Here is a 25,152-nt window from a genome sequence, read left to right as displayed (position 1 = left end):
TCTAAGGAGTTTAAATGTTATCCCAAGCAGAGATAAAGCTGTTAATTAGATTTTCCACCTCTCTCTCCCTCCGCCCCTTTTCTCTAATCTAACATTAGACTTTAAATGAAGTTATCCAGTGTTTCTCAATCTTAAATTGCCTGGAGAGAATCTAAAGGAATTTGCATTTAAGAAATTCTCAGGGGAGTTCCCATTGTGGCTCAGCAGGTAAAGAACCTGACTAGTATCCATGAACATGCAGGTTTGATCCCTAGCCCTGCTCAGTGTGTTAAGGATCCAGCCTTGCCCGGAGCTGTGGTGTAGGTCACAGATGTGCCTCAGATCCTGTGTTGCAGCTGCAGCTCTGATTTGACCCCTAGCCTGGTATCTTCCATGTGCCATGGGTGCGGCCCTAAAAAGACAAAGAAAAAGAAAGAGAGAAAGAGAGGGAGGGAGGGCAGGAGGGAGGGGCAAGGAGAGAGAGAAAGAAAGAAAGAAATACAGAAAGACAGACAAACAGAAAGAAATTCTCAGAATCTGAACTCAAAGTCCCTGGATGGGGCATTTTTATGGCATATTCCAGCCTATTGAGCTGCCATCCCCACTGCAGAAGCCAGGTCCATACTTCCCAGGGACACACCAGCCTGTTGTCTGTGTTCCCAGAGCAGTAAGACCACCTCTGTCACTGTCTCTCTGGCTCCACCCCGTGTTTCCCAGTGCACACCTGCTGTGGGTACCTTTTCTTACTCCTGTAACACAAGGAGGACATGCCCACCAACCTCCCAGATGCCTCTACTGCAGACTCCCCATACAAATTGTGGCTTCGTCTCCTAAAAAACCATTCATTCATTCAAAATATATTTATTGATACTTTTATATGCCAAGCACTCCTTTAGTTTTAAGGATATGACAATGAACAAGACAGCTTAATTCTCCAACTTCATGGAATTTACATTTTCTTAGAAAGGGACAGACAATAACAGAGTAACAAACTTAAAAAATAAAATAGATTCAGGCAGTTCCCATCGTGGTTCAGTGGTTAACGAATCTGACTAGGAACCATGAGGTTTCGGGTTCGATCCCTGGCCTCACTCAGTGGGTTAAAGATCCGGTGTTGCCGTGAGCTATGGTGTAGGTCGCAGACGTGGCTCAGATCCCGCGTTGCTGTGGCTCTGGTGTAGGCTGGTGGCTGCAGCTCCGAGTAGACCTGTAGCCTGGGAACCTCCATATGCCACAGGTGCCGCCCTAGAAGAAGACAGAAAAACGTTTTTTTTAAATAAAATAAAATAGGTTCAGATAATGAAAAATGCTACAAGGAAAATAAAATAAGTCAAAGAAATTACCAGGAGAATCCAGAAAACATAGTCAATCTGTAATGTTTTCTCAAATGGCAATGAGAAGGCATTATATTTTTTCAACCCTTTCAGATTAAGATAATCTAATTCATGTTCTAAATTATTAGGAATAAGCCATCTTATTTACTTGCCAACATCACTGTCTAAGTTACATTTTGCTAAGCTACTGCTTCTAAAACTATTTCCTCCAAGGAACATGTGCACAAATTCCAAGCATCCTAGGCTGAAGCATTATTTATGGTCGACGAGTTTGATCTCCTAAAGGTGTGAGCTGCTGAGTTAAAAATATCTATTTAGGAGTTCCCGTCATGGTGCAGTGGTTAACGAACCCGACTAGAAACCATGAGGTTTCAGGTTCGGTCCCTGCCCTTGCTCAGTGGGTTAACGATCCAGCGTTGCCGTGAGCTGTGGTGTAGGTTAGAAGTGGCTCGGATCCCGCGTTGCTGTGGCTCTGGCGTAGGCCAGTGGCTACAGCTCCGATTCAACCCCTAGCCTGGGAACCTCCATATGCCACGGGAGCAGCCCAAAGAAATAGCAAAAAGACCAAAAAAAAAAAAAATGTCTATTTAGGATTTCCCACTGTGGCTCAGCGGTTAATGACCCCGACTAGTGTCCTTGAAGATGCAGGTTTGATCCCTGGCCTTGCTCAGTGGGATAAGGATCCAGCATTGCCATGAACTGTGGTGTGGGTCGAAGACTTGGCTCAGATCCTGTGGTGCTGTGGCTGTGGTGTAGGCCAGTGGCTACAGCTGTGATTTGACCCCTAGCCTGGGAAACTCTATATGCCATGGGTGCAGCCCTAAAAAGAAGACCAAAAAAAAAAAAAATCTATCTATCTCTGTCTCTTTTGAGCATGTTCAGGTCTACTTTATTTAAAGTATAAAATAGTAAAATAGAATAGAAAAGAATAGAATAATGAAAATGCAATCAGCAGGGAAGAAGGTCGCCCTCCATGTGCCTTTTCCTTCCTCCCACCACACTCTCCACTCAGGCTTCAGGAATTAGAATCTTTCCAACCATACACACACACACACACACACACACACACACACATATATTTTACATATATATGTAAGGGAGTATATTACGTGTGTGTGAATATGCATGCATGTGTATATACATATGTATATACATTCATATATGCACTATATATATGCACATATATGTATAAAACACAGCAAGTACTTGTGTCAAAAATGAAATTATACAGTCATTTTTATGCCCAGAGTTAGAGCCCTCCCAGGAAGAATGTTTCTGTGCACTGAGAATGACTATTTTCTTCATTCTTATTTTAGCAGCTTTTTAAGGACAAGAGAAACATGGGGTTTGATGACATCTTTTTTCAAAGTGACTGTCACTCACCTCACAAACAGCAGTATACGTATCATTCTGCATAGAAAAAAAAAAGAAAACTATTTAAAATCTTTAAAGTTGTAAATAATTTTCAGGACACTTAGCTAGGCATTTCTTCCAAATTAATTTCTTGCCCCACAATTGACAAAATAGTCAATAAAAAAAAAAATCAAAAGCAAGGGAGCCCAGAGATGGGCCTTCCATCCAGGAAGGCTACTGTGCCAACAGCTGTAAAATTATTTTGTTTGCATCACTGGAAAAACAAGGGTGAATTATGTCTGCTAGAAGATCCCAGTCAGCCAAGAGGTGGTATGTGATTGTCCAGGTTAGGGAATGAAGGGGTATTGGCAGGTGCCTAGGAGACAAACCCTGAAATGAGAATCATCAATAGCTCTGGCTAGGAAAGGCCAGCGGGGCCCTCTGCCCAGACTGGCCACTTCTTGCCCACCCAGCTTCCTGGGCTGTTTCTGGAAACAAATGTTTCTTCCCATTCGTTCACTCTGCAAGGGCAGTCTGAGCACCTGCTATGTGCCTCTCACTGTGTTCAGTGCAGGAGACACAGTGTGAACGACGCAGAGAGCCTCCTGTCCTGATGGGCTTATGTGTAGGCAAAAGATATTAAACACGTAGCTAGATAAATAATGATTTAAATTGCCATTTCTATCAAATGCCACCAAGGAGAGGGAAAAGTGTTTTTAAAGTGTATAACAGTTCCCAAGTCCAGACAGCACCTGCTCCATCCTTTGATAACTTCCTGTCTATGAAGCACACAGTCACAAGCATGAGAGTGACTCCCATAATATAGATCTATGAGGACACGCTAAACAAGAAAAGCTACAAGACTATATGTGAGGAGACATTAACATCCTTACTTAAAATTCAATTTGAATTTTACTATAATTTGAGTCATTAATAGAAAATATTACCCCAAATTGCCATGATCCTAACGGATTTAATCTCTGACCTGAACAAAGCAACCCACTTTTAAATTACAATATTCTTTTCCATAAGTTTGGAGTAATTATGGTGTATCAGGCACTATCCTCAGGAGGGAGATTCCATTACTGCCCAACTCATTGATGAGGTAAGTAAAGTACCAAGGAATGAAGTCATACGCTAAATGGCAAAGCTGGAATAAATTAAAAATGAAAAATATAGTACCGGGGGATGTATTTCCTACACAATATGGTGCAAACCTAGGTGTTTATGCCCTCCGGATTAGATTGCTACCATGTTCCCTGCAAAGAAACTCTGAACATGATCATTCCTTGCTATTCAAAGTGTGGTCTAGAGCCCTCTAACATCACACCACCTGGGAGCTTGTTATAAGCGCAGAATCTCAGGCCCCACCCCAAACCTACTGAATCAGAATCTACATTTTAACAAGATCCTAGATATTTGTATATTAAAATTCGAGAAGTGCAAGACTAGGAAATTCAACAGATACCTAACATTCTACTAAAAGTCTTATAGTTTGGAGATATCGGGCATCCCTGCGTTCTGTGGTTTGCATTAACTTTCCTTGGTTTCCAATTCCATTAATAATATTGATCGCACTTTTTTTCTACTGCTGTGTACTACTCAGGCAATCACACTTTTGCTTTAAAGTCAAGTAAATTAATTGAAAGCTAATGAAAACTCAAATGGGAATCCTCTTAGAGAACATTTCCCTTGAGAGCAACATTAGTATCAGAACAGAAACATAATTAATACTTACACACTTTAAAGCACAGTTTTCCTGATTTGCTGAGTTCCAAAAATGACATCCTTGGATGCACTGCAAGAGACAATAAAAGACAATAGTGACTGAAGAAGGATGACTTTTTCTTGTCACCTGAAAGTGCAATTAGTAACACAAAGTGTTTTCAAAATAGAAATCTACCAAGGAATCTGTGGCCTCAAAAGCACCAGGACCTTTGAGATTCTAAGCAGAGCTGTCATATTTGTTTATTTGGTCACACATGTGTGCAGCATATGGAAGTTCCTGGGCCAGGAATTAAACCCTCGTCACAGCAGCAACCCAAGCCACTGCAGTGACAGTACCAGATCTCTGTGAATCACAGGTAATACTCTGTGATTCAGACTTCTGGCTATTTCTGGTTCAGCTTTCTCCATCAGGAACAAATACATGAACTTTTACTTAGGAATTATTCTAATCGTAATCAAACCTGACCAATGTCTCTTTCTTATCAATTCAAACACTGTAAAGTCCCAGGCAGTGGAACAGATTACTCACCGGTTCACTCAGATTGTATGGTGTGCCAACATCAAGCTGTCTGCCCTGAAATGAGGAAGGAGGCAGTGAACACCCCATCAATCTTATGTTCATTGTAACCACTGCATTTTTTTCCCCTTGCATTCTAATAGTAGCTAACTATAGAGAAATTATTTCTAGTGAAATTCAAATCCAACTCAACTATCATTTTAGTTTTTCATTTATTTATTTTGCTTTTTTGGGGCTGCACCTGCAGCATGTGGAAGTTCCCAGGCTAGGGGTTGAATCAGAGCTGCAGCTGCCGGCCTATACCATGTCACGGCAACAAAGGATCTGAGCCGTGTCTGTGACCTACACCACAGTTCATGGCAACACCAGATCTTTAACCCACAGAGTGAGGCCAGGGCTTGAACCCGCATCCTCATGGATACTAGTCAGGTTCTTTACTGCTAAGCCACAAAAGGAACTCCCACACCTTTAAAAAAAAAAAAAAATGCCTCCTGAAATAATATTGCCTCCTCAGGGTTCTTTAACTGTAAAGTAGGGAACCAAATGTTTTAAAGTTGTTAAATCAGTCATAAATCAGACAAAATGCCAGTGCAAATTAGTAGTCATCCCTCAGAGATACCGCAAGTTTGGTCCAGTCACCGCAATAAAGAGAATCATACCAATTTGGGGCCTTCTGAGTGCACATAGAAGTTATGTTCCCACTAAACTGTAGTCTGGTCAGTGTGCAATAGCATTGTGTTTTAAAAAACAATGTACATATGCCTCAATTTAAAAGTCTTTATTCCTAAAAAATGCTAACCATCATCAAACAACACAAGGTTGCCACAAACCTTCAAGGTTGCAGTGGGGTGGGGTGTGGCCATAAGGAGGAGTTAATAACAGTGGAGAGATTGGAGTTCCCATTGTGACTCATCAGGTTAAGAATTCAACCAGTATCCATGAGGATGCAGGTTTGATCCCTGGCCTCACTCAGTGGGTTAAGGATCCAGTATTGCCGTGAGCTATGGTGTAGATCTCAGACATGGCTAGGATCCCATGTTGCTGTGGCTGTGGAGCAGGCTGGCAACTACAGCTCCAATTCAACTCCCAGCCTGGGAACTTCCATATGCTGCAGATGCAGCCCTAAAAAGCAAAAACAACAATGACAACAAAAAACAAAACAAAACAAAAAAACAAATGGAAAAATTCTCACATAGTATTTTATAAGCCTGTGACCTTAGTCAGTTTATCAAAGACTCCTGGATTAGAGATGAATTATGTTGGGATTTTTCTTTTTTAAAAGCAGTCTTATTAAGAGCAGAGGAAAAATACAAATTCAGAATTTTGCATATAGTAAAACAACAGATTATTTCTTATATTTTTGCAAATTTTGAGAATTTTTTGTGCTGGAGGAAAATAAAAGAAATGGAAACTAAGGGAGAAAATATGTAAGTTGTTCATCCTCTCCCTGGTCATTATTTGAGTGGAGTCTTTCCTGAACAGAAGGGCTTACAAAGAATGGTAATCAGACATGCACCCCGAATAGCCTTACATGGTTATGATCTAATTGTCACCCTGCCTCACTCATTGACTTAGAATTACAGGCAGAGGAAAACTAAGTGAATATTTTTAGTAACTCTAATTGGTACCACCAGAATCTTGCCTTAAAATTTGCTGAATTTGAACCATTGAATTTGGGAGGTGATTAATTCAGTAAAGAGCACGCCATCTGTCCTTGGGTAACCCAGCACTACAAGCAAGATATGTTCCAAGAGACAACAGAAAATCCGAAGTAACTTGGGAAGTGATTTAAGCATCTGTGTGGCCTTCCAAATAGCCCGTACTTTTCAGAGGGAAGAGCCGACTACCTCTAAGTTCATGGAGCCCTCTCTCTCTCCCTTCCATGTAAGCACGATCCATTTTGCTCTCCACTCTCTCTCCAGCATCTAGAACAGTGCCAGAGGATAATAGATGTTCAATAAATTTATGCTAAAGGAATAAATCCATGAATTCAAGATAGCCTACTGCTCAGGAATGGTCCAGAAGTCCTGTCCCTTGGAAGCATCATCCAGTGACCTAGCATCTTGGGGATTTGCTTGAGAATTAATCAGACACAGAACCAAAGGACAAATGTTGAATTTTTTTCTCTCGTTTGATGTGTGAATAAAGAGTCCTCTAATCTCCATCTCCTAATAACTTATATCTGTAGGGAAAGGAGAAGGATACTTAATACACTTAGTATGTTTTTGATTATAGACAATAAGAACTGTAAATATTTTTTTTTCTCTCTAGGACAGCATATGGAAGTTTCCAGGCTAGGACTCAAATCAGAGCTGTGGCTGCTGGCTTACACCACAGCCACAGCCACGCAGGATCTGAGCTGTGTCTACACAACTCATGGCAACACCGGATCGGATCGTTAAACCACTGAGCTGGGCCAGGGGTTGAACCCCCGTCATCATGGATCCTAGTCAGGTTCGTTACCGCTGAGCCATGATGGGAATTCCAGAACTATACCTTTTAGGTTAATTGTGCAACCACATGCTTCCCATTCTTCGTTTTTGGAATTTTGTTCAAAATGAAGCTTTTGATTCCCCTTTATGTGATTGAAACAGCCATACACGATCAAGAGTAAGAGTGAATTTGCAATTGAAGTTTCTCCTATCCTTCAAAAATCTGTATTAGTTCATAAAAGCAAAAGGATGGATGCTGGATAGTTGTTAAACAATAGAACAAGAGAGATGTTTCTTGGTAACCATAAAGTCATATTGTAACAGTATTGAGTCCTGTTGGCAGCTCTCAAAATTAAATTTCACAGACTGAATGGAGTGCCCATCAAGTGGTCTTGGGTGAGGTAGCCTCATGAGTTGGGTCTGTGGGGTTCTAATGAAGCAAATTTTGTCAACACTCTTCCCTAATCTCCACTCACTCTCTATCCTCTGCCTCCTCATTATTATAGATAATATTAGTGAGTGACTCCTATGTTCTGGGCACTTGGTATTTTGCACTAAATCTCATTCAACATCTCATCAACCCTATTAGGTATGTCCTACTATTAACTCCATTGCACAGCTGAGACACAGGGAGCTTTAGTAAATTGCCCAAGAGTTAGGATTTGGGGTGCTGGTTACCTCTAGAGCCTGTACTCTTAACCAAAGCACGTGTGCCTCCTGTAATCTAAACTAAATTCCTCACTTTGGAGTTAGGATCCTCACTGGTTTACTTTAGTTCTACCTGCTCCAATTATCTGCTTAATAGACACAATCCCAGAGTTCCCAACATGGCTCAGTGGTTAACGAACCCAACTAGTAACCATAAGGTTGCGGATTTGATCCCTGGCCTTGCTCAGTGGGTTAAGGATCCAACATTGCTGTGGCTGTGGCGTAGGCAGGCAGCTACAGCTCCGATTAGACCCCTAGCCTGGGAACCTCCATATGCCGTGGGCATGGCCCTGAAAACACAAAAAGACAAAAAGACAAAAAAAAAAAAAAAAAAAAAAAAGACAATCCCAGTCCCAGATCCTAACACCTACTTCTTGGCACAAACTTTCTACCTTGCCTACTTTGGCCGGAACTAATTTCATCCTTTACTTCCTATCCTAATAGTGAAACAGAGCATAATGATCTGCATTTTAACCCCACATATGATACGTGCTCCCGGTGTGATATTTTAAAATTTACCTGTGCTGTTTAGACTTAGCATTCTCATGTGAAACTTAAGTAGGGTAATATTTAGTACATAGTTCTGTGAGAATTCAATTAAATAATATATTCATTATTATAGCATAGTGCCAGGCACTTAGAAATCTATTATTAATATTATATGCAAATTTGCTATAAACATCCTTTAGCAGACATATTTTTAGTTAGTTATGCAATAATCTCTTTAGGAAGTTCCCTTTTGGCACAGCTTGAATGAGGCACAGGTTGAATCTCTGACCCGAGAACTTCCACATTCTGCAGGTGCAGCAAAAAAATAATAGTAATAATAACCTCTTTAGATAAATTTCTTGACGTTCAGGATTAAAGTTATATTTTCCCTTTTAATGTTGATATTGATTAACCCATAGTTTTCTAGTTATCTAACTTGCATCCTAACCAACAGCACATGAAAGATCTAGTTTATCCAAACTTTGCCAACTATAAAATGTTTTTATCTTTGCCAATCTGATAGAAGAAAAATTGATGATTCATCTTTACTGAACAAGTCTATGATTGCTGTGAGGTTGAACATCTATCACAGGTTTTTTAGCCATTAATATTTCTTCTCTTTTGAAGTAACTCTTCCTATTCTAAATTTATTTCAAATACTTCTTTGTGTGTGTCTGTGTGTGTGTAGAAGAGTTGGTAAAATTGTGTTTATCATATTTCAAACTTTTTTCCATTCTTTGGCTTTGTTTTTATTGTCATATAGTTTAAGTTTCTAAGCAGTTGAATTTATTAATAATTTATTTTAGTTATTCTGGATTTTTGAAGCAGGATTCTTAAGGCATTCCCACTCCAAGATTATGGAAATATTCACTCCTAATTTATTCTAATATTTTAATGAGGTGAGGTCTTGTTTTATTTTTATTATTTGTTTGTATTTTTTCCCCCTCTTTCAGCTATACCTGCAGCAACGGAAGTTCCTAGGCCTGGGATCGAATCCGAGCCCCAGCTGTGACCAGCACAAGTGCTGCAACAATAATGGATGCTTAACCCACTGCACCAGACTGGGGATCAAACCTGGGCTACCTCAGAGATAAAGCCAGATCTTTGATTCACTGTGCCACAGTAGGAACTTCTGTCTGTTTGTATTTAAATCATACTTTTTTTTAAATACCTCTTGGAATTTATTTGACTCTGTTAGTGATGTAGGAGTTGAATTTTTTTATCCTTTTTTTATCTTTCTTTTAAAGAAAGAAGCACTTTACTTTTAATTTTTGCAGGGAGGGAGACGAGATTAAGATGGCAGAATAGAAGGACTGGAGCTCAACTTCTCTCATAAAAACAACAAAACTACAACCAAATGCTGAGCAACCTTCAACTAAATGGACTGAAAATTTTCAAAAAGATTCTAGAAGACTCCAGAAAACAAAGAGGAGGCCACATCAAGAGGTGGGAGGGGCGATTACGCGATATAAGCAACCCCAAACCTCCTGGGTGGGAAGCCCCACAGACTGGAAGCTAACTGTACCACAGAGATTCACCTACAGGGGTGAGAGTTCTGAGCCCCACATCAAACTCCCACATGTGGGGATCTGGCACTGGGAGAAAGAGCCCCCGGAGCATCTGGCATTGAAGGCCAGTGGGGCTTGTATGCAGGAGCTCCAAGGGACTGGAGGAAATGGAGACCCCATTCTTGAAAGGCGCACACAGACTTTCACATGTACTGGGTCCCAGGGCAAAGCAAGGGCTCCATAGAAATTTGGGTCGGACCTGACTACAGATCTTGGAGGATCCCCTGGGAAAACGGGGTGAATGTGGCTTTTTGTGGGGGAAGGGCATTAGAGGCAAAGCTTTTGGGAATATTCATCAGCATGCGTTTCTCTGTAAGGTAGCTTTAGGTTTACAACAGAATTGGGATTACAACAAAGATTTCCCATATACCCCCTGCCCCCACACATGCAGTGACTCCGTCATTATCAACACCGCCCACCAGAATAGTATATTTTTTAATTAAGGATGAGTGAAAATGACATGATCATAATCACCCAAAGTCCATAGTTTACCTTAGAGTTCACTCTTGGTGTTTGGACAAATGTATAATGTCATGTATCCGTCGTTATAATACCATACCGAGTATTTTCACTGCTCTAACAATGCTGTGTTCTGCTTACTCATCTCCCCTCAGTCCAACCCCATCTCCTTCAACCTCTGATCTTTCCATTATCTTCATAGTTTTGCCTTGCCCAGAATGTCATATAGTTGGAATCATGCAGTATGCCGCCTTTTCATGTTGGCTTCTTTCACTTAATAATATGCATTTAAGTTTCCTCCATGTCTTTCATGGCTTGATAGCTCACTTCTCTTTAGCTTTGAATAACATTCCATTATCTGAATTGCCACAGTATAATAATTTGTTCACCTACTGAAGGAGTTATTTTTTATTCTAAATGGATAGCCCTACTTAGGTTTGAATTATCGTCTTTATCATATTACACACTCCCTTATATACATGGTTTTATTTCTGGAGTATATTCTGTTTTACTGGCCTGTCAGTTCCTATACCAGTACAAATGGTGCTAATTCCTGGATATTTTATGAAATTTCTGGATTATTGTTTTGTTCCATTATCTTCTTATATATTGATATACAAGAAAGGTATTGATGTTTCTACATTTTTGGAAACAGGACCTTTCTAAATTCTATTGTTTCTAATAGCCTTTTATAGAATTGAGTTGATACTTCTAAAAGAGTACTTCACTATACCAGTTCCTCAGTTGTTGGGATTTGCTACTCAAAAAAAGGATTTTGTTGCCAGAGAAGATCAGAAAATTGTGATTAAATAAAGCCATTAATATGTGACTATGTCCTGAGGATCTGCAAAAAAAGAGTATGGCAGTAAGCATTTCTATAAATTATTTGACCGTGAATCTGTTTTGTTTCTTTTCCTTAAAGGATCTTACAATATTAGTGTTCAGAAGAATATTATTTTTTGTTCTCTGCAGCACATAGCATATGTAATTTTAAAATATCAGGTCAGTTAATAAACTCAATTAATACATTAATGTAAAATCCATGCTCAAGCATGGAACTATGGTTTATGCATTCTGGGACAGCAATTCTAACATTCCTTTTTACATGACTTTTGTTTTTTTTCTTAAGGCAAAAATGCCCCAATATCAAGAACTACCCAGTGAAATCAAAGATGACCTTCATAGCAAATGTCCAGGCTTAAAGGGATAGCACAGGGGAAAAAAATTTCAAACACTGTAATAAACTTGAGCACTTTTCATATCTTTCCCCTGATCCCTGGCTCTGTTCATTGCTCTTTTACCTAGCTTTTGTTCCCCCAGCCCCAGTGTGGGAGGCCCAGATGGAGAACATTTATGACAGTCACTAGTCAAATTGGCAGACCATGTCTTCTGCAGTCGCCACCACATCAGCTGTGCCTTTTTCTGTAGGTGGTGAACGGAAGGCAGCTCAACAAAGAACAGACTGTCTCATACTTCTGCCAAACCCTGAAATCAAGAAGCCCACACACATAAACATAAGATAAAACTAAACTTAGGTAAAAAATAAAATAATAAAAATTTAAAAATAAAATGGAGACTATAGTAACAGAAAACAACCAGCATCAGTGTTGATAGTAGGGGAAATTAATAAACAAATTACAGTGGTATATTCATATGATGGATTATTGGAAATACAATAAAGATCCTATTTCCATAAAGACTCCAGGGTATAGAGGAGAGCCCACAAGGCAATGTTCAATGAAAAAGCTCAGTGCACAACTTATGAAAAATTACATACGTCTTTGAGGAAAAAGCACTGAAAGAAAATGCAATCATAGGTTAATACTGGTAGAATTATAGGATTTTTTTCTTTTGTTCTTCTCTATTTCTTCTCTGTCTTATAAATATTTTGCAATGAATATATATTCTTGTTATAATCAGAAATGTTTTTAATTTTTAATAAAGAAAGCATTTAATAATCTCATTATTCCATTTTTAAGTCTGTATTATAAACTGTAAAAAGCTAAAATATGCAATGCTACATTAATGGCAATGAAATCTTCAGCAAAGATTTGTATAAAATAAAAAATTTTTTAAAAAGTGCTACCAACCATAGTAAACCTAAGTAGTGTTTTAAACTATAGTTTAAATTAAACCAAGAGTGTAACAAAATTACATTTCTTTTTTATTCTACCACATACTTCTATCTCCAATACTTCAGCATAATAATGAGTATTGTATTTGTTACTTTCATTATTTTAAGAAGTATGACTATAAGAATTGTTATAGTAAGCTATCATACTATTTCCTTTGTCTTTAGATAAGAAGAGTGTGTCTTTCCCTGGCTAGAATGTATTTGGTTTTTAAAGTTGGTTCAGTGGCTGTTTAAGCACAACTAAGTCACAGAACTGAAATGATATGAAATAATACATATAGAGGAATGACACCCAGAAATGAGAAGGAAGTCATAAATGTCCATCAAAACTCATCAAAAGAATTATAAATGAAGAGATAGAAAGGAATTACAAACAGTTCTCATTTAATAATAATTATATATAATACATAATATATAAAATAATAATTAATAATAAGATAAAATGTTCTATTTGGCATCTGCATCTGCTTCTCTTGTCATCCACCTCCCAACACAAGCATGCATCCACAATAGAAATAGGACTGCTGTCAAATTAGAAGGCATTTTTGCCCTGTGGCCAAACCTATCTCATGCTTCCAGACAAATATAAGTGATTTTGTAATAAATGAGTTTAACTGATTTTTTAAAGGTTTGCAAAACCGTTTTCATATAAGCCTCCATTACTCAAATCCTATGTCCATCTCAAAAAGACGTATGAGCAGATAAACTTAATAAAGAAATAAAGTAGCCCTTCCCTATCATCTATAATTACTAACGTTCCAACTTACTTTGGAAAAAGAATATTTTTTTGCCTTGCTACTATTTCTCACAAGGAAACGTGTCATAAAGAGAAAATAATTCAATCATTTATAACAAGCTCAATTCTACATGTTCTAGTTCCTAAAAGACAAATATTATACCGGTAAAACTTACCAGGTTAGTTACACATGACTTTAGGCAGCTGTTTAAAACTGTACACTGTACCACGGAAATCCATACGCAGACAAGAGTCACAAAATTGACAAGTTTCAGGATAAGCCAGTAAACGTTCTTCATTACTTCACCAATGGCGGGATTTTAGATGGTCTTTCTTCTCATTTTCTCCATTTCTCTATCTGACTTCTTTGGGTTTCATTACTTCAGTTGAAAGAGTGGCTGGTGGATTTTTTTGGTTTTGTTTTGAGATGATGGAATCTTTGCCTTTTAAAATAATGTTTAGACCTTTGACTCCTAGATATCTTGTATCATTCCCATAACAGCCATTTCATAACATAGTTTCCTTTTACTCCCATAAAGAAAGTCACCCACTGAGTAAAGGTTAAGCCTTAGGAGAGCGCTTCACATGGAAAGCAAACAAAGTGAAGAACGCAAATTGCATTTCAGCAGCTGTGTGACACATACACAGTCTGACACAGGATCAGACTCAGTGGATCCTCCACTTCACTGCTTTTAGGTTTGCTAAGATATGCAGGAAATTGGGTTTTCCCAGGCTGTGCTGTAGCAAACAGTAACACTGCTCTAATAAAGAAGTAACAAAAAAAATGGAAGCTCCTAAATCAAATGATACAGCAGAGAGGAAAACAGAACCCTTTGAAACCAAAGACATATTTTAAAATTAAAAAGCAAACAAAGCTGCCATTCATAAACAAATACTCTGAGAGTTAGCTAGAGACAAGGAAGTTTGTTAAAGTGCTTTCAGAACTTTACTACATATTAACTAAAACACGGCCTTATCAGGTCTATTGAGACAGAGAACTGAAACCAGCCACCACAGATACCTAAGATATGTCCAAGTGCAGCTGTCCTGAAGAGGAAATATTGTACAAATTTCAGTTAGCCCAGCATCAAGATAATGTCTAAGCCTAAATCAAAGAATCTGAAATTTGCAACATACAGAATTAAGTCATTCTGGGTAGCTACTTTTTAGATTGCTGAGGGTTAACTCTCTAAGGCCAGATATTTTGGTGCTGGTGTTCTTTCTTATGACAATCTAAAATAGCAAATCAGCTTCCTTGTCTTCTTAAATAAATTATGCTAATGTAACTTAACTTTTTTTTTTTTTTGCCACACCCACATTATTTGGAAGTTCCCAAGTCAGGGATGGAATCCCGACCACAGTTGTAATTTACGCCACAGCTATGGCAACACTGGATCCTTAATCCACTGTGCCAGGCCAGGGGTTGAGCCCTCTCCACTGCAGAGACAAAGCTTAACCCACTGCACCACAGTGGGAACTCCAAACTTAACCTCTTCTCAATGACACGAAGTTCTCATTGTGAGCAACATGCACATGAGGGTTTGTTTTGAGCTGAATATATTTCAGTAAATGCTAACAAAACTGGTAAACAACATAAAGAAAAATAGTACTGACTCCAAAATTGACCTCTAAAACTTATTCTCTTGAAAAAAATTCCCCACTGGGTAGTTCCCATCATGGCTCAGCAGAAACAAACTGATGAGTATCCATGAGGACAAGGGTTCCATCCCCAGTCTTGCTGGGTGGGTTAAGGATCCAGCATTGCTGTGGCTGTAGTATAGGCCAGCAGCTACAGTGCCAATTCAACCCCTGACCTGAGAACTTCCATATGCCTTGGGTGCAGCCCTAAAAAAGACAAAAACAAACAAACAAAAACTCCTCTGTCTACCTGCTCTTTGTTCATTTTCTGCATTTTTAAAGAAGGTAGATTAACAAACACGCAACTATCCAATTTCTTGGTCAGAGGAATATGGCTGTCTTTCTAAAAAATATTTTTAAGTAAGAGAATAAACCTCTTGCCTAAAGAATTTTCTCATCCCAATAAAATTTGCATTCTTCATTGTACCATGAGTGCCTTTCGTCTTATTAGCACAAATAATATTTGTAACTTTTACTTAATTAACTTCCTTGAAAACCTAAGTACATTCTTTACTTTCATATGATTTAACTCTTTGGTGGGATGCGAAAATGAAGTCTGCTTTCAATATCAAGATTTGTGCTTCTCCTGGTTTGAGGGATTTAACAGACACATAGATTTGCACTTGTGAAAAATGGAGCATGTTCAAAGATATTTGTTGCAGAATTAATTATATTAGCCAAAGATTTGAAACAAACTAAAAGTCCAATAATGTAATATTGGATCAACCAATTCACACATCTTCTCCAGGTGATTTCTCCAAATGGACTTGTTTGGACTTCTTCACACCATAATGGTCTCCAGGCAACTGGTGCCCTTACATGGTGACTTAGAGCTTTGGTAAAAGTGTTCTAGTGTTAAGCTGTGTTGATTTTCATGACTCAGCTTTAGAAATCATGCAGTTACTTTTGCTGCATTTTATTGGTTACCCAAAAGGCACAAAACTGTCCAGATCCAAGGACAGGGGAATTAGATCCTACATTTTGATGGGGGAATGAGAAGATCCTAGAAGAATGTGTAGACTAGGAGAGATTGTTGCACCATCTTTAGAAAATAAAATCTACCACCCTATAGGCAGTCATTATTTTGATGATTCTGAAAAGCAGAAATTTCAGTTGCCAAGTTTAGTTAAATGATAATACAGTTCAGACTTCAGTTAGCACAATGTATTAACTGTGAGTATTGCATTAAATACAAATTTCTGTGCTATCTCTGCAGTCCACAAATCAGGTATATGAAACAGGCACACATTAAGATCAGATACCAATCATGTCACTTCTTGCAAAATCTGTCAGTGATTGGTCACTCACTGCACAAATGTTATTCAGTTGTCTCAAAGAGAGACCTTTTATGCTATTAGGCTTGAGACGGGCCATGTCAACATTCAAGGCCTAAGAATTTGCCATGCAGGCAAGTTCTTACTTAAGCACAGTCCTCTGCCAGCATCTCTTACTTCTTTATCAGGCTTGCTAAAAACCATTAAAAGCACATAAGCTGAACCTTGATATTGTCCAAAAGACTGATACTCTGACCATCACCAGGACAATAATTATTTCTCTGGTGGGATATTCAATGGTGTCAATCGAGTGGGCAATGTCTCCCATTTATGTTCCTCCAACCCTGTGCATCTCATCTTTATGCCTCAGCAAAGGGGGGATACTACAGAATGAAAAGAAGGAAAATACTAAATAATGAGCTTTTGAGTTTCATAAGCCAAAGTCCCTGCCTAGAGGACCAGAAGCTAAAAACAAATACAAAGATCAGCTTCTGGTCTGCAGCTTGGTTTTGGTACATTACTATCAAATTAAATTTTTTTTTAGCCTAGGACCTTGATGGCTGAAATGCCGAAGTGGATTATTAGACATTCTTGTTTTTTGCATTCCTTCCCTGAGGCTTAAAGATGGAAATGCTATCAATCATCCCATGCCTCTTGTGCTGCACAACAAAAGATAAAAATCACAACATAAAGGCATAATTTGGGGTCTTTTTTTGGCTCTTCTCAAATATGTATTTACTTCTGAGTGCTCAGGGGATCTTATTGTTCTTGTTGTTCAGAGCCTTTTTTCCTGCTACTTCCAAATTTGGAAATTTTTCAGAATTATGAAGTTCTAGGAAGCTGTTTTGTTGTTGGTGGTGGTTTTTTGTTTTGTTTTATTTTGTTTGGTGCTTGTTCTTTCTTTGTATGAGTTACTAACGGTTATTCTAAATCTGCCTTATGAGGAGGCTTGAGGGAATTAATGCTGTAATATTTACTAAAAAGAAGTATTTAAAACTATGTATGTATTCTGAGTCTAATCTCAACTATGTAAAATAAAATTTCAAAAAAGGGAGAAATATATGAAAGTATTTTTCAGAGTAGTGTTACAGAGAAATAGAGAGTGAGAGAGAGAGAAAGGAAGGAAAAAACTTTTTTGACTTTCTCTATTTCACTTACTGTCTACAAGATAAACATTACTGTAGTTCCTGGAGGGCTCAGTGGGCTAAGGATTTAGCATTGTTACTGCTGTGGCTTGGGTCACTGCTGTGGTGTGGGTTCCATCCTTGCCTGGGTACTTCCAGGCACCCAGGGCCTTCCTAGCTCCTGACCAAAGCATTGCTTTTTATTTGTTAACTGTCATAAGAATTTGTACTCTTGAGCCTATTTTGAGACTTCAATCTAATTAAGATTAAAAGGCATGGTGTTTTTGGAGTTCCCGTCATGGCGCAGTGGAAATGAATCTGACTAGAAACCATGAGGTTGCAGGTTCAATCCTTGGTCTCTCTCAGTGGGTTAAGGATCTGGCATTGCCATGAGCTGTGGTGTAAGCTGCAGATGTGGCTTGGATCTGGTGTTGCTGTGTCTGGGGTGTAGGCCAGCAGCTACAGCTCCGATTGGACCCCTAACCTGGGAATCTCCATATGCCACGGGTATAGCCCTCAAAAGCAAAAATAAATAAAAGGCATGATGTTTTCATGGAAGATATTTCCAGAGATTGAAACCAGATACTAGATGATCACTTAACCATTTTACTTAAAGCTAGCCCTAAAGTGAAAATGGCTTTAGTAATAAAATTAAGAGGTTTACAAATGATGGAGTTCCCACTGTGGCTCAGCGGTAACCAATCCAACTAGTATCCATGAGGATGCAGATTCCATCCCTGGTCTGGCTCAGTGAGTCGGGGATCTGGCATTGCCATGAACTGTGGTATAGGTCACAGATGCAGCTCAGATCCCATGTTGCTGTGGCTGCTGCATAGGTCTGCAGCTGCAGCTCCAATTTGACCCCCAGCCCAGGAATTTCCATATACCACCAGTGTGGCCCTAAAAAGACCAAAAAAAAAGAGGTTTACAAATGAGAAAATCAGGCCATCTTCTCCCAGCCTCCAGATCAGAGGAGGCAGAATGTATAACAGAGTTTTTGTGGTCTCTCTCCCTCTGGAGCACCCCCAACTTTTGCTCTTAATGCAGCTTCTCCAACCTCTGAGACACTGAGGCCCAGGAACCCCGCGTTAATCATACAGCCCCTTATAGACCAACACACACACACACACACACACACACACACACACACACACACACACACAGCACCAGCGGCCCCTCTTAGGCCAGAATTGCAGTTGTTTCAAATTCTACTCCAGGCATGAAATATATGGATAGAGCAAAGAAAGCAACTGCCCAAGGACAGACAGATGGTGAGAAGAGAGAGGAAAGCACTAATACAACTCCTCAGGGCAGGGATTTTAGATGGGAAATGCTAGCAGGTTTAGGAGGCAGCAACTTTGCCCCATGAGAATCAAGCCCCAGGACGTTCATCTTTTAAAGAAGTCACACTCATTAAGAAACGTGTGATTGTAATTATAATTATTAAGCTGTAAATGACATGGGGAAAACTTCAATATTGACCTTATTACAGATATTGAGAAACCAATAAGAAAGGGGGGGAAATAGGAAATCCTACTAATAACAAATTATGTTGCAGGAAAATGGGGGTCGAGAGGATGATTGTGTCCCAGGTCTTGGATGAGTTCCTGGGTCAGGCTGCTACTTGAGGGTCCTTGGCTTTGAGCAGCAAAGAATTCAAGACCAAGTCATAGTAAAATGAAAGCAAGTTTATTTAGAGAGGTCTATAGACAGAATGTCATGTCTCAGAAGGTGAGGGTGGCCCCTGGGAGCAGGGGTAGTTAGTTTTTCTGGGTGGGGTAGTTTCATGGGCTACAAAGAGAAGGAATATTCTAACTATCTTGGAGACAGGACAGGGATTTCCAGGAATTGGGGCATTGCCCCCTTTTTGCCCTTTTTTGGTCTGTGCCTCAGAACTGTCATGGTGCCTGTGGGCATGTCACTTAAAATGCTGATGTATTATAATGCGCTTATAATGAGGCTCAAGGTTCATAGGAAGTCAAATCTTCTGCCATCTTGAGTCTGGTGAGTTCTAACCAGTTTTTGTTATGTCCCTGAAGGCCATGTCATTCTTTTAATAGTTGTACCCTGCCCCCTTCCCTCCTGTCTCAATTACATCATTTATTATTGTTTACTGCTTATGATTTAGTCTGAGCACAAAGCAAATTAGCTTTGAATACCAACTTCAGACTTAAAAATGTCTTTCCGTGACTATAGCAAAGTTCACTTAGGAAAGAGAAGAAAGGAAGTCTTCCGGATTTCTTTGCTTCAAAAGCCATTGCAGTGATAAAGAGAAGTTCTCGGTGCTTGTCAGAAAACAGTTCTTCACCCTGAACATGTGTGGAGAGTTTATTAGGTGGTAGGCTGGTATTAGATTTCAAAGTACTTATATATCTCTTACCTCCCCTGCCCAAACAGGTCTCCGACATCAGAGCCTTCACCTTTTCTGTCTCCTGGAAATAATACAGCAGTTAGAACATGGACTCCTGAATTAGCCTGTGTCTAATCCTGGCTCCACTTGCTTGGGAGTTACTTCAGTTCTGTCTACCTCAATTTCTTCATCTGTAGATGGAAATAATGACAGATTCAATGACAAAGGTTTAGTATCTGCCACCTGGTATGTTCTTGGTCAATTTATTTACATGTTTAGGAATTTTGTCACTTTACAAGTAGAACAGACTTGTGGTTGCCAAGAGGGAGGAAGTGGGATGGTCTGGGAGTTTGGGGTTAGTAGATGCAAACCATTACATTTAGAATGGATAAGCAATGAGGTCCTGCTCTACAGTACAGGGAACTCTATCCAATTACTTGTGATAGAACATGATAGAAGATAATATGAGAAAAAGAATGTATATATATGTATGACTGAGTCACTTTGCTATACAGCAGAATTTGATAAAACATTGTTAATCAACTATACTTTAGTTTTAAAAAAAATTTTTTTAATTACAGTTGAGAGCTCCCATTGTGGCTCAGCAGGTTAAGAACCCAACTAGGATCCATGAGGTTGTGGGTTTGATCCCTGGCCTTGCTCAGTGGATTAAGGACCTGGTGCTTCTGCAAGCTGCAGTGTGGGTCACAGATGCAGCTCAGATCCTTTGTTGCTGTGGCTGTTTGTAGGCCAGCAACTGCAGCTCCAATTCGACCGTTAGCCTGGGTACTTCCATGTGCAGTGGGTACAACCCTTACAAGAAAAAAACAAAACAAAACAAAACAAAAAAACAGTAAATATTAAAAAAAGAAGAATTGTGTCACTTTGGATATACAGGTTGTTCTAGTTAGAGTTTAAATTAGTCCTAATGATTTGTTGACTGAATCTTTAACAGTTATTGAATGCCTACTATGTGCCCAAGATCATGCAAAGAACTATGGAGACAACAGTGAACCAAATAAATAAAAATCCCAGTTGTCATTTGGGTAGGACCAGAGGAAGAAACACCAGACATAAACAGGTAAAATCTGTGCTACGTTAATGAGATCCTGCTGTGTAGCACTGGGAACTATGTCTAGTCACTTATGATGGAGCATGATAATGTGAGAAAATAGAATGTGTACATGTATTTGTAACAGGGTTACCATGCTGTACAGTAGAAAAAAAATTGTATTGGGGAAATAACAATTAAAAAAAATTTTTTTAATCTGTGCTAAGTTATTATATGCTAATGAGTTCTAAAGAGAAAAAAGACAGGTTTGTGGAGATAGAGGGCTAATTTTGCAGGTTGCTATTTTAGCTATTATAGCATTGAGTAAACACTACATAATTTTGTTTATTATTTAAAGATATAAAAATTGGGAGTTCCCGTCGTGGCACAGTGGTTAATGAATCTGACTAGGAACCATGAGGTTGTGGTTCGATCCCTGGCCTTGCTCAGTGGGTTAACGATCTGGCTTTGCCGTGAGTTGTGGCGTAGGTCGAAGACAAGGCTCGGATCCCATGTTGCTGTGGCTCTGGTGTAGGCTGGCAGCTACAGCTCCGATTCGACCCCTGGCCTGGGAACCTCCATATGCTGCAGGAGCGGCCCTAGAAAAAGCAAAAAGCCAAAAAGCCAAAAAAAAAAAAAAAAAAAAAAAAAAAAAGATATAAAAATTGTCATTTTAATTGGAACAGAGAACTGGTCTTTGCTAACATAAAAAGGTTATCTGTTCACAAATTTAAAACACTTGCACAGGAATTCCTGCTGTGGTGCAATGGGATCAGCAGCATCTCTAGAGCGCTAGGATGCAAGGTTGATCCCTAGCCCAGCACAGTGGGTTAAGTGTCCGGAGTTAAGTGTGGCATAGGTCACAACTGCAGCTCAAATCTGATCCCTGGCCCAGGAATTCCATGTGCCATGGGGCAGAGAAAATAATTTTTGCACAAACATTTTTTCTTTAGCTATTTGTGTTTAATAAAAAGATTTCTCAGTCTCTCTAAAATACTTTCAACAAGAGCACTTCGACTTCAGGTAAAGTTCATGGCTGAGAGCAAACTGCTTTCTTATGAAAACTCTTAATGCTATTGTAATGATAGATAAACTGTTTAAACTCAGAGAGGATGGAGAACTAGGAAGCCGTGACTTCAGACTTAGCAAGAATCTATATTTCTTTATTAAATCACCTAATCAGCATTTGCAAAAATTGTAAGATTTCAGTCAGCCAAAGGTTCCAATTGAATCCTTTGCTAGAGAAGGAAATTTTATAACACAAAATGGTTGCAAACCCCTCTAAGATAGGGATTTATAATAATTCTATATTTTATATAATATATAAATATATTTTTATATTTTAAATAATTAATATCTACTTAAATATTATTAAAATATGTGCTGTTAAATATTTTGTTTGAAAATATTTTAATTAAAAATTTTAAATATAAGTAGCACTATATTAATAAATATATTTTTATATATTATATTATAAATAGTATAATATGTATACTATTAAATTTACTAAGTAATGTAATTTAATATTACTAAAAATATATTCAAAATAATACAATTTTCTTGATGACATGGCAGCTCCACACTGATCTCCACTCTCTAGACTGCTGGCTATGAATGTCCTGAGGCCTGTGGTATGAACCAACCTGCTTCTCCAAGCCCAGTCTTTGAAATAAAAAGGTAAATACCATGTTATTTTTAAACACATTTTTAGTAATAGGAAATTACATTATTTAATATATTTATTACTTTATACTATTTTTAAATTAGCTAAATTCACTGGTCTGTTCTAATCTTGAACGGTCCTATGGTCACCAGATCACTGTGCCTTTGAGTCATCTCCCTGGGAGAACCCTGACAGCAAAGCAGAATTAATGAGTTAAGTGGGAATGATGGCCATCTCTGGACTTGAGTTTGAGTTTTGAGCTTTGAGCTGCTCATGAGCTCAAATTTTCTTTGTATCTCTAGTTTTGGCTTTGGAATTCATGCAAATTTAGCATTTTAACCCATAACATGTTTTAATAATTATTATTGATTTTTACAAAAGTCGATGAAAATTTGAATTAACACTGGGCCCACCTACTTCCAGATGTCCTTCAGTGAGATCATGTTGTGTTACTTAAGACATTTTCAACTTGTTACTCTGATTCTTAGTCAAGAGCTTCTAAAATGATACACTATAATAAAAACAAAAAGAATATAAAATGGTAACAGGTAAAGATGAAGCCCAGCACCTTGTAGGTGATACAAAAATGGGGTGATGAATATCGGTATTAAATAGGAAAAGATTTAATGTCAAAAATTCAAACTAAGAACTTTTTTATTTCCTCATAGCTTATCCCACTCACAGGGGAAGGATGGCTTTTAATTAAGCCTGAAAAGTGCAGCGCTGTTATTTACTAGTAAGGTTTGTCCCAGCAGTCTTACCAAACACAGTGCATTACCTACAGCCAACATGACTGTGTCGTATTCCAGTATTATGAGCAGATTGACTACTGTAGTCATTATTGTACTTTTTCTGTTGCTTTTATACCTACCTTGAATTCTCACTGAAATAGTCACTTCAAAACCCTGGCTCAGTTATTTTGAAAGGACACCTCAACAGCTAATCCACCCCAAGCCGTTTATTTCAAGTGTCACAAGAGGACTATGATGTCTTCTCTATGCCACCTCCTTTCTGAATCTCTGCTTGCATCTGTTCCTCTGGAAATTGAATAGTCTGAGTTGCCCAGAGGAACAAGAGAGCTTGTAAATGAATCTCAAGAGCAACCCATCTGGGAGGATATGGTAAGATAGCTGCCTCCTGTTCACCAGGACAAGCACTGCCCTTGTCATGAGAGGACATGCCATCTAGAGGAACAGGTGCACAGATTTTGCACTCCAAGACTTGGGTTGCTGGAATCCAATTCAGACTTGGACACTTCATTCCATTCAGACCTTATGGTAGCACTTGGAAATGTCAAGTAGACAGTCTCTGAGACTAAATTCTATACCAATACACACTGTAAAAATCAGTTACTCCCCTGCCTAAAACATTGTGTTGCCTTGCCATTTCTCTTCTGACTGTTTAATTAATTAAACAAGGAGGCCACTAGATTGAGATGGCTCTAAAGCCATGGTGGCCTCGGTAATCAAACCAGAACCTAAGCCTATAAATGCCTCAAGGGTAAGAAATCAAAACCCTAAGACAACACTTTACTAACAGCCAGCTAGGCTTTTCCCAAATGAGGCAACTGCTTAATCAGGTAATTTCCTTGCTTTGCTTTCTCACCTTCTCTCTATGTAAGTCCTTCCGCTATCTCACTCTCGTCTGCAGAGCACTCCTAACTACTTTGCTCCCGACGAATTCTGATTTGGCACTGCCCAATTAGAATCTATATTTGCCCAAATAAACTCTTAGAATTAGTAACATGCCTCCACTTTATCCTTTAACAGTTCAATATCTAAAATCCCAAAACCGACGAGGTTTGTGAGAGTCTCTTCAGCCTACCTGCTCAGCTTCTCTCCCTCTGCTCTCCTTCTCCATGTCACCCTCCAACCCACCAGAGCTCCTGGCTCCTTCCTGCTCCAATGAGCCATCCCTCATCAGTCTTCACTGCCCAGAAGACCCATCGCTTTTTCCACCTAACTCATCCTACCCACATTTCGCATCACTTTCACAGTGTCTCCCCTGCGAAAGGCTAGGTTTGGTTCCTTCAGTCCATGTCCCCTGGGTCCTTGCATTCTCTTTCTGCTCAGTGTTGACACGTGTCATTATTTGCTCATTAATTACTTTTTAATTATTTGTGTAAAGGCTGTATTGCAACTAGGTTATCAATCCCTTAAGGGTAGGAGAGTTTTCACTGCTGATTCCTTGAACAACTGCTTCAGCCCAGTAGGTTCAAGCATGTGAAATGGCTGATATTTGAATATCAATTTCAATTTCATGTGATTCAACTTACTACCTGTTCAACAAACGCATTAACCAAATACTTTAAAAAAATAAATAAATTCGGAGTTCCCGTTGTGGTACAGCGGAAATGAATCCGACTGGGAACCATGAGGTTGCGGGTTCGATCCCTGGCCTTGCTCAGTGGGTTAAGGACCCGGCGTTTCCATGAGCTGTGGTGTAGTTTGTAGACTTGGCTTGGATCTGGCATTGCTGTGGCTGTGGTATAGGCTGGTGGCTACAGCTCTGATTAGACCCCTAGCCTGGGAACCTCCATATGCCACAGGTGAGGCCCTGAAAAAGGACAAAAGACAAAAGTAAAAAATAAAAATAAAACAAAGAAGAGCGGCATA

The 25,152-nt window shown here is 39.0% G+C and overlaps 2 protein-coding genes across 8 annotated transcripts in view; both read right to left on the bottom strand.

The window, feature by feature from the left end:
• Window positions 1–13,993, bottom strand: part of ROS1 (ROS proto-oncogene 1, receptor tyrosine kinase) — a 124,234-nt gene extending 110,241 nt beyond the window's left edge. For all 7 annotated transcript variants that reach the window (XM_021089103.2, XM_084958253.1, XM_021089108.2 and 4 more), the window contains exons 1-4: window positions 13,614–13,993; window positions 4,924–4,968; window positions 4,405–4,464; window positions 2,697–2,723 (exon numbers count right to left, since the gene is read on the bottom strand). In XM_021089103.2, coding sequence (XP_020944762.2) covers window positions 2,697–2,723; window positions 4,405–4,464; window positions 4,924–4,968; window positions 13,614–13,736 — 255 coding nt within the window. In that variant the 5' untranslated portion in view covers window positions 13,737–13,993. The remainder of the gene's footprint in view (window positions 1–2,696; window positions 2,724–4,404; window positions 4,465–4,923; window positions 4,969–13,613) is intronic.
• Window positions 1–25,152, bottom strand: part of PHF3 (PHD finger protein 3) — a 1,103,753-nt gene that overhangs the window by 870,185 nt on the left and 208,416 nt on the right. The gene's annotated exons all lie outside the window — the stretch shown is intronic.

Source organism: Sus scrofa, chromosome 1, assembly GCF_054392235.1.
Source record: "Sus scrofa isolate SSC_HxYL_T2T_F1_AM1 chromosome 1, Sscrofa_HxYL_maternal_Yorkshire_Landrace_v2.0, whole genome shotgun sequence".
Taxonomy (NCBI): Eukaryota; Metazoa; Chordata; class Mammalia; order Artiodactyla; family Suidae; genus Sus; species Sus scrofa.
This window is presented reverse-complemented; position numbering and strand designations above follow the sequence as displayed.